Genomic DNA, 15,888 nt, shown 5'->3' with positions numbered 1-15,888 from the left:
TTACTATACAAATAAAAATAAATTGGGGAGCCTGGGTGGCTTAGTCATTTAACCATCCAACTCTTGGTTTTGGCTCAGGTCATGATCTCACGGTTCATGAGATTGAGCTCTGTGTTGGGCTCTGAGCTGGCATTGCAGAGCCTACTTGGGATTCTCTCTCTTCTTCTGTCTGCCCCTCCCTTGCTTGTGCTCTCTTTCTCAAAATAAATAAACATTAAAGAAAACAATATAATGCCATATTGTGATAAAAACAAATGAAAGTCATTTATAATAAAAATAGGTATTTCAGAGTGACAATACTTAAGAATGGAAACATAAATAGCATAATAAATAATTATATGCTTGCACTTATTTTATGTAGAATCCGTGTAAAATGCTGCAGTTGTGAGTACATGCTAATATGGAAATGTTGTCAGTAATTTAAATTCCGTGGGGAGCAGAAAAATACCCATTGACAACTACAGGACAAGGAAAGAGCAAAGAAGAGGCACAAATAGGAATTAGAGCAAAAGTAGTTAGAATAAGTAATAACATATGAGAATTATTTGTATATGGTAAGAGAAAGAATCCTAAAATAAGAATAGCATGCCTTGATAAATCAGTGGCTATTAATAGGAGAAATTGAATAAGTTTTACAGTGTTATTAATTAGTTCAGCCTTATTTTTAAGTGCAATGTCAAAGTATTTCCCTTGTTGTGACATAGAGCTGAGTGATAAAAAATATTGCAGAAAACATGGGCACCTGGGTGGCTCAGTTGGTTGAGTATCTTATTCTTGAGAGAATCTGGAATTCTCTCTCTCTCCCCCCCTCTCCCCCACCCCTCCTTTCCTTGTGCACTTACTCAAAAAATAAATAAATATACTTAAAAACTGCAGAAAACATATCTTCCATGTTGAAATCCCATCACGTATGAGGTGTGCATTTAGTCTGTATCCTTAAGAAGATCTTGGTGACCAGATCCTTTGCTAAGAGATGGAAATAGAGGACAGATTGGAGAAATGGTAATAGAAGCTGCTGTAGAGAAGTTGTACAGTTATCTATTAAACTTATGCAGACAGAATCAGAATAAATTGAAAAACAACAGGTAAAAAAAAAAAAAACAAAAAACAGCCAATAATTTTGATACTGATTTTCCCCACAAAGTTTTATTTTATCATATGGTACTAAAATACTAAAAATATACAGAAGCAATAACATGAGATATTTAAAATATCTTAATATACATATAAAATATACTAATGTTAAATGCATTAATATTAAATATATTAGTGTTCTATTAATAAAATACCCTTTATGAGGCACCTGGGTTGCTGAGTTAAGTGTCTGACTTCGGCTTAGGTCATGATCTCTCGGTTTGTGAGTTCGAGCCCCAAGTCAGGCTCTGTGCTTACAGCTCAGAGCCTGGAGTCTGCTTTGGATTCTCTTTCTCCCTCTCTCTCTCTTCCTCCCCTGCTTACATTCTCTCTCTCTCTCAAAAATAAATGATTTTTAAAAATTGTTTCTTAAATAAAATAAAATACCCTATTAATGATACTTGAAATTTCTATATTTGTGTCTCCACTAATTTAACAGCATTTGATTCAGAGTCTGTTGAAGTCTATAAAGAGTCCCTAAAAACTTAAAAGGGACAGCTTAAAAATACTGACTGACGTACATGGTTTACATTAAACTCAAATGGCACAGATTGTATTGCTATTAGGAGATGTAATTTTTCTCTAATGTGAATAATTTCTGTTAAAGTTCTAAAGAAAACTGAGTACCATCTTATGTAACTAATATGATGTTGTATTTTTGGAAACTTCATTGCAAAACAAACTTTGACAATACTTTGTGTTTATATGTAAAGCAGAATTATTGCATTTTCACACATGAAAGTCCAACAGCATAACAAAGTTGTGTGAGATATCGGACAGTCCTTTCTGAGTGAAATTGTCTGGCATAGTGCATGATATCTGGTATCCTTTGAATGTTAGTAATGGCCCCCAAATAGTGAAATGATCTGTCCAAAAAACCTTTCCTAAACATTGAGAACCATTGCTCTAAGATTTTTTCCCCCAAATTTACTTGATGATGGATTCTTTCTTGTCCCCCCCCGCCCCCCCCACTATGTAACACTTCTCTCCTGCAGAAATAGTGCTTATGGAGTATTCTTTGGGGAATGCTAGTATAGAGAAGTCTTTTCTTCTATTCCCTTTATACCTTAAGTTCTAGCCTTTTACTATTTTGCATCTTTTTAGTTTGTTCCAAAACTGTTCAAGAACAAATAAGTATAAATCCTAGGACTTGCATTGAGAATTATTTGTATAATTAGAATGTGTGAAATATATTCACTAATTTTGATATTTTAGGTTGGATCCTTGGAACAAGCTATGCTTGATGCTCTTGTAATGGATAGAGTTGCATTTGTAAAACTACTTATTGAAAATGGAGTGAGCATGCATAAATTCCTTACCATTCCTAGACTGGAAGAACTTTACAACACAGTAAGTGTGTGTTAAAATTCTTTGTTGACTAAGCTTTGTTATCTTTGGGAAATGTCACTTTACTTAAACATATCCAATTCTGCTAAAACCTTTAATGATTTGCTTGATTACTTGGAAAAATTGCAGCCAGTCTTAGTGTCCTGTAAGTCTTAGTGTGCTATATGACAATCTGAAACCATTTCCTTGTTTCTGGAGATTTTCCCTGTCATCGCAGCAACATAGGGAAAAGGTAAAGTGTTAACAAGCCTGTCTTTTCCTTATCCTCGCCCCTTTTTAAAACTCTAGAATCAGCTTCTTAATTACAGAATAATTGTATTTCCTTCTTTTTCTTTTTTCTTGGTCGTCATTTGTTACACTAAATTTTTATTGATGCCTTTTTATTGATGCCTTTTTTTGTAAAAAATTACACATTGTTTTTTTGTTTATCCTTTTTGTTTTTCATGATTTTGACCTTGTGGTGTCCCCCTTTTAGGTTACATACCATTTTTCATTGTTTTCTAAAGAGCTCCTGAAAACTATCCCCCTTACAAAGCCTTTTGAAATCATTTCATTTTGAAATTTCACATGTCTAGCATTGGAGAGAGTAAATACTGCCATCTTATTGGTTTTCCATGTTGCCAGCTTTAATTGAGCTACACTTTGAAGTGCACTATTACCAAATCCTAGCTTTCTAAATCTGACTTCTCTGCAAAGTTGTCTGTCCATTCATCAGTTTCTACTTCTTTATCTCCTTTTAATTCCTAATGTCTTTGTACCTTGTCTTTTTTTTTTTTTTTTTTAATTTTTTTTTTCAACTTTTATTTATTTTTTTGGGACAGAGAGAGACAGAGCATGAACGGGGGAGGGGCAGAGAGAGAGGGAGACCCAGAATCGGAAACAGGCTCCAGGCTCTGAGCCATCAGCCCAGAGCCTGACGTGGGGCTCGAACTCCCGGACCGCGAGATCGTGACCTGGCTGAAGTCGTACGCTTAACCGACTGCGCCACCCAGGCGCCCCTGTACCTTGTCTTTATAGCAGTCATACTACTTCAGTAGTCTAATCTTCTTATCCTTTCTTCAAATTAGTTCTTTAAACTAATTATTCTTATAATCATATATTTTACCATGTCTTCAGTTTAAAAATTTTTGATAGATCCGTGGGGGTGGGGGTGGGGGGTTTAAAATGGCAGAGTAGTAAGGAGACCCTGGGCTTGTCTTGTCCCTCGAACACAGCTAGATTGACATCAAACCATTTGAATATCTAGAAAATTGATCTGAGGGTAACAGAACAATCTGAGTAATTTGAGGGAGAGAACACAGCAGGTACATGGTGTGGAGAGGTGAATTGGGGGATAGAAGAGCCGTGGTGCTTCACATGGGAGGGAGCTGTTTTCCCAGGGAGGAGAAAGACAGAGGGAGAGAGAGCAGTGCATTGGGTTTGTGCAAGAAAGCACTCGCTATAAAAGCATCTAAAGAGAAGGAGTAAAAACATGCACAGAGGACTACACAAGAGAAAACTGCTCCCTGAAACCACTAATGGGGGAAAAAGGAGAGGGTTTCATTACTGCCAGTCTTTTATAAACAGCGGAGCACAGAGTCTGAAGTTTCAGAGGTCAGCCACTGGTGCTACTCCAGTGAGGAAGCAGGGTGGAGACCTGGGAATAGGCTGTCCAGTCTGAGGATCCCCTAGGTCGCATGGGGAGAAGCGGTTCCCCTGCTTGGAGTGCGTTTGGTAGAGGTGATATGGCCTCTCCACAAGCAAAACACCCAGTGGTCACCATCAAGCCACCTCAGTCACCTGTATAGGAACAGAGATGTGGCTGAGGGCAGTAAACCCTGGTACCAGCTGTGTATTGTTATTTACCATAAACTCGAGCTGGTGCCAGTGCACCGTGGTGCAACCATTTTCCGGGACAAGCCAGCCCCAGACATAGCACAGCAAGACCGTTCCCCAGTGGATGGCTTTGGGTCTGAGCCATAGGGGTCTCTAAAATGTGGGGTTTTGAAACACAGCCATACCTGAAATAAGTTGGACTCTCAACTGACTGAGCATCCTAGGTGGCCTTTTTATTGTTTTTTTTGTTTTGTTTTGTTTTTTTATATTTTTTTCTCTCTTCTTTTCTCTTTTGTCTTCCAAGCTTCTTTTAACAAGCAGACCAAAACACACCTAGGATCTAGCTTCCATTATGTGATTTTTTTTTTTTACTTTTTAAATTTTTATTTGATTCTGTTATTACTGTTTTTTGTAATCAAAAATGACAAGATAGAGGAATTCACCTCAAAAGAAAGAACAGAAAGATATGACAGCCAAGGATTTAATCAATGCAGTAAGATGTCTGAACTAGAATTTAGGGGTGCCTGGTTGGCTCAGTTGGTTAAACGTCCAACTTCAGCTCAGGTCATGATCTTGCGGTCCTGAGTTCGAGCCCCGCATTGGGCTCTTGTGCTGACAGCTCAGAGCCTGGAGCCTGCTTTGGATTCTGTGCCTCTCTCTCTCTCTGCCCCTCCCCACCTCGCGCTCTGTCTTTCTCATAAATAAACATTAAAAATTTTTTTAAATGATTATAAGGATATTAGCTGGGCTTGGGGAATAAAAGCATAGAAGACACTAGAGAATCCATTTCTGCAGAGATAAAAGACCCGAAATCTACACGGACTGAAATTAAAAATGCTATAGCAACAAGGTGCCTGGGTGGCTCAGTCAGTTAAGCATCTGACTCCTGATTTCAGCTCAAGTCATGATCTTGTGGATTGTAGGGTTGAGCCCTGTGTCAGGCTGTGCTTACAGCATGGAGCCTGCTTGGGATTCTCTGTCTCCCTCTCTCTGCCCCTTCCCTGCTTGCTCACATGCTCTTTTTCTCTCTCAAGATAAATAAATGTTTTAAAAACTGCTATAACCAAGATGCAGATCCAAATAGAGGCCATAAAAATGAGGGTGGACAAGGCAGAGGGGGAATTAGTGATACAGAAGATAAAATTGTGGAAAATAATGAAGCTGTAAAGAAGAGGGAAACAAAAGTCAGGGATCATGAAGGCAGACTTAGGGAACTCAGTAATTTATTAAATGTAATAACATTTGTCTCATAGGAGTCCCAGGAGATGAAGAGAGAGAAAAAGGGGCAGAAAGTTTGTGTGAGCATTGTAGCTGAAAACTTACCCTAATCTGGGGAAGGACACAGACATCAAAATCCAAGAAGCATAGAGAACTCCCATTAAATTCAACAAAGGCAGCCATTGCCAAGACATATCATAGTCAGATTCTCAAAATACACACACAAGGAAAGAAACCTGAAAGCAGCATGGGGGAAAAAGTCCTTAACCTACAAGGGAAGACAAATCACTTTCACAGCATATCTGTCCACAAAACTTAGGCCAGAAAGGAGTGACAGTGTATTTTCAACGTGCTGAATCGGAAAAATACACAGCCAAGAATACTGTATCCAGCAAGGCTGTCATTCAGAATAGAAGGAGAGATAAAGAGTCTCCCAGACAAAAACTAAAGGAGTTTGTGACCACTAAACCCGCCCTATAGAAAATTTTAAGGGAGGACTCTTTGAGTGGAGGGGGGAGAAAAAAGACTAAAAGCAACAAAGAGTAGAAAGGACCAGAGAGCATCACCAAAAACACCAACTCTACAGGTAACACTATGATACTAAATTCATATCTTTCAATAATCACTCTGACTAAATTCTCTGGAGAATCAAAAGATGTAGGGTATCAGAATGGATAAAAAGAACGATACATCTATATGCTGCCTACAAGAGACTCATTTTAGACCTAAAGACACCTGCAGATTGAAAGTGAGGGGATGGAGAACTGTCTATCATGTTAATGGATGTCAAAAGAAAGCCACAGTATTCATAATTAAATCAGACAAACTACATTTTAAAACAGACTGTAAAGAGATGAAGAAGGGCATTATATCATAATTAAGGGTTCTATCCATTAAGAAGATCTAACAGTTATAAATATTTATGCCCCCAACTTAGACCCACCCAAAGTATATAAATCAATTAATAATAAACTCATTGATAATAATACAGTGATAGTTGGGGACTTTAGCATCCCACATACAACAATGGACAGGTCATCTAAGCAGAAAATCAACAAAGAAACAATGGCTTTGAATGATACTGGACCAGATGGACTTACCAGATACATTCAGAATATTTCATCTTAAAGCAATAGAATACACATTCTTTTTGAGTGCACGTGGAATATTCTCCAAAAACAGATCATGTATTGGGTCACAAATCAGCCCTCATCGGGTACAAAAATATTGAGATAATACCATGCATATTTTCAGATCACAACTCTATGAAACTTGAAGTAAACCACGCAAAAAAATTTGGAAAGCCTTCAAATACATGGACATTAAAGAATATCCTACTAAAGAATGAAATTAAAGAAGAAATTTTAAAAAATACATGAAAACAAATGAAAATGAAAACCCAATGGTCCAAAACCTTTGGGATGCAGCAAATGCAGTCCAAAAAGGGAAGTATAGTGCAATTCAGGCCTATCTCAAGACACAGGAAAGGCCCCAGATACATAACCTAACCTATGCCTAAAGGAGCTAGAAAAGGAACAGCAAATAAAGTCTAAAGCCAGCAGCAGCAGAATAAGGGAAATAATGAAGATTAGAGCAGAAATAAAAGATATAGAAACAAACACACAAAAAAATCAAAACCAAGAGCTGGTTCTTTGAAAGAATTAACAAAATTGATAAACCCTTAACCAGACTTAACAAAAGAAAAGATAAAGGACCCAAATAGATAAAATCACAAGTGAAAGAGGAGAGATCACAATCAGCACCACAGAAATACAGTTATAAGAGAATATTATGAAAATGATATGCCTACAAACTGGGCAATCTGGAAGAAGTGGACAAATTCCTAGAAACTCACAAACTACCAAAACTGAAACAGGAAGAAATAAAAGTTTGAACAGACCCATAGCCAGCAAAGAAATTGAATCAGTAATCAAAAATCTCCCAACAAATGAGTGCTGGGCCAGATGACTTCCCAGGGGAATTCTACCAGCCCTTTAAAGAAGAGTTAACACCTATTCTTCTCAAACTGTTCTAAAAATAGAAATGGAAGGAAAACTTCCAAACTCATTGAAGCCAGCATTACCTTCATTCAAAAATCAGATGAAGACCCCACTAAAAAGGAGAGTTACAAACAATACCCTGATGAACATGGTTGCAAACATTCTCAACAAGATACTAGCAATTGTAAAAACAAACAAACAAAAGGTACTAGCGAATCAAATCCAACAGTACATGAAAAGAATTACTCACTGTGATCAAGTGGGATTTATTCCTGGGCTACAGGGGTAGTTCAGTGTTTGCAAATCAGTCAATCTGATACATACCCCACATTAATAAAAGAGAGGGTAAGAGCCATATGAGCCTGTCAATAGATGCAGAAAAATCATCTGACAAAATATAGCATCCATTCTTGTTAAAAACTAAGTAGGTATAGATGGACTATCATAAAGGCTATATATAAAAGACCCACAGCTAATACCCTCAAGTGGGGAAAACAGAGGTTTTCCTCTCTGGTGTGGAACAAGAGAGGGATGTCCATTCTCATCATTACTATTTAATATAGTACTGGAAATCGTAGTCTGAGCAATCAGACAACAAAAATAAAAGGCATCCATATTGGCAAGGAAGAAGTCAAATTTTCACTATTTATTTGCAGACGATGTTTTATACTCTATGTAGAAAACCCAAAGACTCCACCAAAAAATTGCTAGAACTAACACATGAATTCAGCATAGTTGCAGTATATAAAATCAATGGGCAGAAATCTGTTGCATTTCTATACACCAATAACAAAGCAGCAGGAAAAGAAATAAAAGAATTGATTCCATTTGCAATTGTACCCAAAACAATAAGATACTTAGGTATAAACCTAAGGAAGTAAAAGATGTATACTCTGAAAACTATAGAACACTTATGAAGGAAATTGAAGAGGACACAAAGAAATGGAAAAGCATTCCATGCTCATGGTTTGGAAAACAAACATTGTTAAAATGTCTATATTACCCAAGGCAATCTTCATATTCAATGCTATCCCCATCAAAATACCACCAGCATTTTTCACAGAGCTACAACAAACAATCCTAAAATGTGTAAGGAGCCACAAAAGACCCCAAATAGCCAAAGCAATACTGAAAAAGGAAAAAACAAATCATGATTCCAGATTTCAAGCTTTATTACAAAGCTTTAGGCGGGCTCCTGGGTGGCTTAGGCATTAAGCATCTGACTTTAGCTCAGGTCATCATTTCACGGTTTGTGAGTTTGAGTCCTACATCGGGTGAGCTTGAGCCTTGCTTCTGGTGAGCACAAGCCCTGCCTCAGATAAAAAAAAACATGAGCTCCGCTCCCGCCCCCACCCCACCCCCACCCTGTCTCTCTTCCCTTTGCTCACTTGCGCCCTCTTTCTCTTTTTCTCAAAAAAAAAAAACAAAAAAAAAAAAAAAACCAGAAAACTATAGTCATCAGGACAGTTTGGTTCTGGCACAAAAACAGACACACACATCAATGGAACAGGGTAGAAAACCCACAGATGGACTCCCCAACCATATAGTCAACTCATCTTTAACAAAGCAGAAAAGAATATCCAATGGAAAAAAGAGTCTCTTCAACAAATGGTATTGGGAAAACTGGATGGGGATAGGCAGAAAAATGAAACTGGACCACTTTCTTATACCATACACAGAAATAAATTCAAATTGATGGAAGACCTAAATGTGAGACAGGAACCTATCAAAATCCTAGAAGAGAACACAGGCAGCAACCTCTTTGACCTCGACTGGTGCAGCTTCTTAATAGACATGTTGCTGAAGGCAGAGGAAACAAAAGCACACATGAACTATTGGGACTTCATCAAGATAAAAATCTTCTGCACAGTGAAGGAAACCATCAACAAAACTAAAAGACAGCCTATGGAATGGGCGAAGATATTTGCAAATGACATATCTGATAAAGGGTAGTATCCAAAATATTTAAAGAGCTTATCAAACTTAACACACGAAAGACAAATAATCCAGTGAAGAAATGAGCAGAAGACATGAATAGACACTTTTCCAGAGAAGACATCCAGATGGCCAACGTACACCTGAAAAGATACTCAACATCACTCATCTTCAGGGAAATGCAAATCAAAACCAGGATGAGATACCACCTCACACCTGTCAAAATGGCTAAAATTAACCACTCAGGAAACAACATGTTGGCGAGGATGCAAGAAACTAAAAATAGAATTACCCTACAATCCAGCAATTGCACTATTAGGTATTTACCCAAGTGATACAAACTACAGATTCAAAGGAGGTACATGCCTCCCAGTGTTTACAGCATCATTATCAACAATAGCCAAACTATGAAGAGAGCCCAAATGCTCATCAACTGATGAATAGATAAGATGTGGTGTGTATGTGTGTATATATATATATATATATATATATATACAGACACACATATATAATGGTATATTACTCAGCCATCTAAAAGAATGAAGTCTTGCCATTTGCAATGATGTGGATGGAGCTAGAATGTGTTATGCTAACAAAATAAGTCAGAGAAGGACAAATACCATATGATTTCACTTATGTGTGGAATTTAAGAAACAAAATATGAATAAGAGGGAAGGGGAAGGGAAGAGAAGAGAGGGAACAAACCACAAGAGACTCTTAATGATAGAGAACAAACTATAGGTTGACAGAGGGAGGTGGGTGGGAGATGGGCTAGATGAGTGATGGGTACTAAGGAGGGCACTTGTGATGAATCACTGAATTCTCCTGAAACCAATTTTGCAAGGTATGTTAACTTACATTTAAATAAAATTTAAATAAAAAACTTTTAATAGCTCCCAGTGTGTATAAAATAATACCCAAACTTTTTGCTTGATTTTCAAAGCTCTCCAGCTTTTGAAATTTTGTCATAGCTCTTTCACTTGGCCTTTTATTCCCACCCGTACCTTTCCATAAATGTTTGTTACGTTGTCTTCCTACTGTTCTTCAAAAACAAACTTAACAAAAAAGCAGTTCTTGTTTACACACTGCAGTGTGTTTTTCTCTCAGCTACTCTCTACTTACTGGAATTTTATTCATTATTAAGAACATAGTTCAAATGCCATGCTGCTGCCTCCATGAGGCTCATTGAGGAAGTTAGTTGAGGACAATTGTATCTTCCCCTGTGGATTATAAATTTTTTTTGAATAAGGATTATACCCTTATTTTTCCCCCAGTTTTTATCTTTAATAATGTCTAGCACAGTTACATTGAACTTTGATGACCTTCTGTTTCTAGTGAACAAATATAAAAATTAAAAGGATTATTCATTGTGCTGAAGTAAGGTTTATCCTTGAAATATAAGCCAGATATAAAACAATAAAAATAAAAATTGATCCCATTAGCAAGGCAAGTAATTTTTTTAATGTGTAATTCAAATTATTAAGATAAACTTTTCAGCATCAGTTACTAAAAATTTTTTTAACGTTAAGGGATTATATAATATGATAAAGTAGTGGCTCTCAAACTTTTGGGGTATCAGTGTCCTATTACATAAAAATTATTGGGGACTTAAAAGAGCTGTTCTTAAAAGGGTTTATGTGTCTCGATACTTACCATATTACAGAATAAAACCAAGAAATTTTTAAAATATTAGTTTGTTTAGGTAACAGTAATAATCTGTCACATGTTAACACAAAAAAAACATTTTTCGAGGAAAAAAAGTGAAGAGAATAGAATACATATACTGCTTTACAAATCTCTTTAGTATCAGGCTTCATAGAAGACAACTGGATTCTTATATTTGCTTTTGAATTTAATCTTATGATATCATACATCAAGAAGCCTCTGGAAAACACTAATCACTGAGAGAGAGTGAGAATGAAAAAATGCAAATATCTTAACATGATTCTGAAAATATTTTTGATCTCATGGACCTTTTGAAAGAGTCTTGGGGGTCATCAGGGGAAACTGGACACACTTTGAAAACTGCTATATTAAAATATATTTCCTTTATACTAAGAAATTAATATAATGAATAAACAGTAATGGAGTAAGATAAAATAGAATTCTAAATATTGCATGTCTGTGTGATTATATACTGTTAGAGAAAATATAATGAAAATTGCTAATACCTAAAAATGTGAAATACTTTGTATTTATTTTTTAAAAATTAACATACAAGGAAGAATTGCCAGAGAAAACTTAGGTTCTCAGTGGATAGATTAAATAGTAAAAAGAGGGCACCTGAGTGGCTTAGTCGGTTCAGTGTCTGACTTTGGCTCAGGTCATGATCTCATGGTTATGAGTTCGAGCCCTGCATCAGGCTCTGCACTAACAGTGCGGAGCCTGTTTGGGATTCATTCTCTACCTCTCTCTCTCTTCCTCTTCCTCTCCCCCTCTCTCCCTCTCTCCCTCTCTCTCTCCCTCTCTCCCTCTCTCCCTCTCTCTCTCTCTCTCTGCCCCTCCCCTGCTGTCTCTCTCTTTCTAAATAAATAAATAAACTTTGAAAAATATTGTAAAAAGAAAGAGCAAAGTAAGGCTAAATACACAATATACACAATATTAGTTACAGTCATCTTTAGATATTATACAGAATTTTGAAATGAAAATATTTTGGGGGGCACCTGATTGGCTCAGTCAGTTAAGCATCTGACCCATGTATTCAGCTCAGGTCATGATTTCACTGTTCGTGGGTTTGAGCGCTACACAAACCTGACAGCACAGAGCTTGCTTGGGATTGTCTCCCTTCCCCCCCTCTTTCTGCCCCTTCCTCACTTATGCTCTCTCTCTCTCTCAAAATAAATAAACATTTGAAAAATAATTAAAAGAGAAAGTATTTGTAAAGAAATAAGAGGTTTACCCACTGAGATTTGAAAATCTATTACCAAGTATATGTGGTCAAAATGTTCAAGTAGATTGAGTTGATTACTATAATAACCTCTTAAAAATTAATAACACAGTGATGGGAGGAAAATCCCATTTGATATTTCTTTTAAACAATAGATTTAAAATATTGAAAATAAGTGTCTTGATTTGTGATGCTGCCTAGAATTCACTGTAGTAGGTTTCAGATGGATCAGACCACTGTCTAAAAAGTTTAGGATACATTTTTGGTCCATTTACCTCAGCCTTGATGGGGGACATACACACTGGGGTTTTTTTCAAAATACAGGACACCATCAACATAAGATTACTGTAAAAATGACATTTGTGTTTAGTCTAATAGTATACGTAAGTGGAAGTAAGATAATAAGGTATTTATGGATGTAAGTATTCCGTTTTAACTTCCTTAGGTGGAAATTAAGATGACATCTATAAATTTTTAAAGTTTATTATCCAAAATATTTAAAGTATTGATGCAACTTGATTTAGTGGCAGAAACAAGGTACATTTTAATAAGAAGAGTGTAAAGCTCCATTACCAATTAAAGAAACGTAGATTAAAGATATAATTGTGACACTTAAATGTTTTCATGATTATAAATTTGTGTTCTGCATAAGTAAAACAACATAAATTACACATCTTAATGAAGGTAAATATGACAATACAAAATGATTATATCTTTTTCTTTGCTCCATTTTATGAACAGAATTTATTTAACTGAAAATATGATTTGGGCAAGAAGGTTGATAAAGTTCAGTAAGTAACAAAAAGAGAAGTTGTTAAATTATTTTAGAAGAAAGTAATAGTTCGCTCTAATTTTTTCTCCTTAAAGAAACAAGGTCCAACTAATCCAATGCTTTTTCATCTTGTTCGGGATGTCAAACAGGTAAGAGATTATTTTTGTTTTTGAAAATGCAATTTAAAAATTTGGTTACACTTCATCTGTTCCTAAAACACATTTAAGTAATGTCCATCTCAAAAATAGCAATAAAGTGACACTTTTTAGAACAAGGTAAAGTAAGGGCTACATTTGTGGTAACAAAAGTAAAGAGAATAGTGTACCAGAAATCAAAAAAAAAGGAAAGTTAATTATACTCAGACCAAGTTTTGTGAGCTTCTAGTCATCTGAGATAGACTGTGATGAATTTCATAATGCTCATTGGTCCATAAAGGAAGATTATTGATAAAATGTATCTTCTTTGTCTGTGTTCAGAAGAAATTTGTTTCCTGGGCCTTAGAGGACTGTGAATAAAGACATTGAGGGAAACACTGGATGATGATCTTCATGGCAGAGTTTGCCAAAAGTGCTGAAATGTTTGCGTTCATGTGCGCATGGTTTCTCTTTTCATATTCAGTATTGGTCATGGTGGAATATATAGCACTGTCATGTGGTTTAAAGCCATTCTGTGGGGACTAAACTTGATGTACTAATATTTCCCTTCTCTTCTATTGGGATTCTTTGTGAATTAATAGTTTTAGACATCTATTAAAAATTTTATAGTCATTTAAAATATTGGTATCCAGTAGTTTTATTTTCCTAGGTGAAAAGGTATTCATTTAATTAACTGAAATATTTTTGTAGTTTCTGAACTAAAATGCTTTCTAGAATTCTTCAAACTTTTACTTGTTAATATATGTAAGTGTACTATTAAATAACTGAAAAATTAAAATAGAAATGTCATTTTCTGTTTTGATTTTTTTGTGTTTTGTCACTTATTTAATACTAAACTAGCTTCCCATGGGAAAAAACTTAGACTTTATTATACTTAAAAATATTTTTTTCTTTAATTCAATTTTTTCCAGGTGTTTTCCCTTATAACTTTATTAAAAAATTTTACATGTCATAAAATTCATTCAGTGTTCATTGGATTTTAGTATATTCACAGAGTTGTGCTACTGTGACTGCAATCAAATTTTTTTTTTAATTTTTAAAAAGTTTATTTATTTATTTTGAGAGAGGCAGCCCGAGCATGAGTGGGGAAGGAGTAGACAGAGAGGGAGAGAATCGCAAGCAGACTTTGTGCTGTCAGCACAGAGACCACTCGGGGCTTGAACTCACAAACTGTGAGATCATGACCTGAGCTGAAACCAGGAGTCAGCTGCTTAACCACCTGAGCCACCCAGTCACTCCTACAGTCTAATTTTAGACTAATCCATTAGCAGTCACTCTCCATTCCTGTTTCTTTCTCTACTCGTTACTCTACTTTCTCTACTCCTCTGCCCCTGCCCTTGGCAACTGTTAATCTACTTTCTGTATGTCTGGATTTGCCTATTCTGGACATTTCACATTGTTTTTTTGTTTTGTTGTTTAAATAATTAAAGCTTTTTTTTTTTTTTTTTCTTCCTAGACGCTTGAGTGATGGGAGAGACCTTTAGTCCACGGGTTTCTAATGTTTATTTGAGAGACAGAGACAGAGCATGAGCTGGGGAGGGGCAGAGAGAGACGGATTCAGAGTCACAGAATGCGAAGCAGGTTCCAGGCTCTGAGCTGTCAGCATAGAGCTGGACGAGGGGCTCGAATTCATGAGCTGAGAGATCATGACCTGAGCTGAAGTTGGACGTTTAACCAACTGAGCTACCCAGGTTCCAGTCCAGCAGTTTCTAAAACACATTTGCGTTATGATTTACTTATGTGGGTTAGCAGAAAGAACTGTAGTTGCTAATTCTAGGAACAAATATGAGATTTGGTATACACTACCTTTACCTTGGTGGCTATACTAAGTAAGCCAAATTTTTTTATTTCCGTAAGTGAAAAATCCTGAAGTAAAGGCAGTAATTGACTATTTTCAATTCAAAGTTGAGTGTTATAAGTATTATCTATATAGTTTGAGAAACTGCTTATTGTTTTTTTAGATAACTCGCATCATTTCCTGTAATTTTATTTCCCATTTAAATGGGACCATATCCTAATGGCATTTGTGAAGTTTTTATGTTTTTAATTTTTTAATGTTTGTTTATTTGTTTCGAGAGAGAGAGAGAGCAGAGCAGGAGGAGAGAGAGGGAGAGAGAGAATCCCAAGCAGGCTCCATGCTCAGCATAGAGCCCTATGGGGGCTCAGTCTTGTTAACTGTGAGATATGACCTGAGCTGAAATTAAGAGTCAGACACTTAACCAACTGAGCTGGCTACCCAAGCACCCTTGTCAAATTTTTTATTTATTAATTTGAGTTTATTTATTTATTTTGAGAGAAAGAAAGTGCAGGTGGGGAAGGGGCAGAGAGAGAGAGGGAGAGAGAATACTCAGGGTCCATCCCACAACCCATGCAATCATGACCTGAGCTGAAACCAAGAGTCAGATGCTTAACCTACTGAGCCACCTGGGCACCCCTTTAGTTTTATTTTTTTTAATTTGACAGAGGTGCCTAGGTGGTTCATTCGGTTAAGCATACCACTCTTGATTTCGGCTCAGGTCATGATCACATGGTTAGTGAGTTTGAGCCCTGCATTGGGCTCTGTGGTGACAGTGTAGAGCCTGCTTGGGATTCTCTCTTTCTCTCTCAGCCCCTCTCCCACTTGCA

The 15,888-nt window shown here is 36.4% G+C and overlaps 1 protein-coding gene across 1 annotated transcript in view; it reads left to right on the top strand.

Moving 5' to 3' along the window:
* The window catches only part of TRPM7 (transient receptor potential cation channel subfamily M member 7), a 123,838-nt gene that overhangs the window by 55,562 nt on the left and 52,388 nt on the right, over positions 1-15,888 (top strand). The window contains exons 12-13 of the mRNA XM_086710668.1: positions 2,350-2,484; positions 13,204-13,257. Of these exons, the coding sequence (XP_086566794.1) occupies positions 2,350-2,484; positions 13,204-13,257 (189 nt within the window). The remainder of the gene's footprint in view (positions 1-2,349; positions 2,485-13,203; positions 13,258-15,888) is intronic.

The sequence above is a fragment of the Puma concolor genome, chromosome B3 (genome assembly GCF_028749965.1).
Source record: "Puma concolor isolate L17-30 chromosome B3, mPumCon1.1.hap2, whole genome shotgun sequence".
Taxonomy (NCBI): domain Eukaryota; kingdom Metazoa; phylum Chordata; class Mammalia; order Carnivora; family Felidae; genus Puma; species Puma concolor.
The sequence above is the reverse complement of the archived record's forward strand: the minus strand, read 5'-3'. Positions and strand labels throughout refer to the sequence as shown.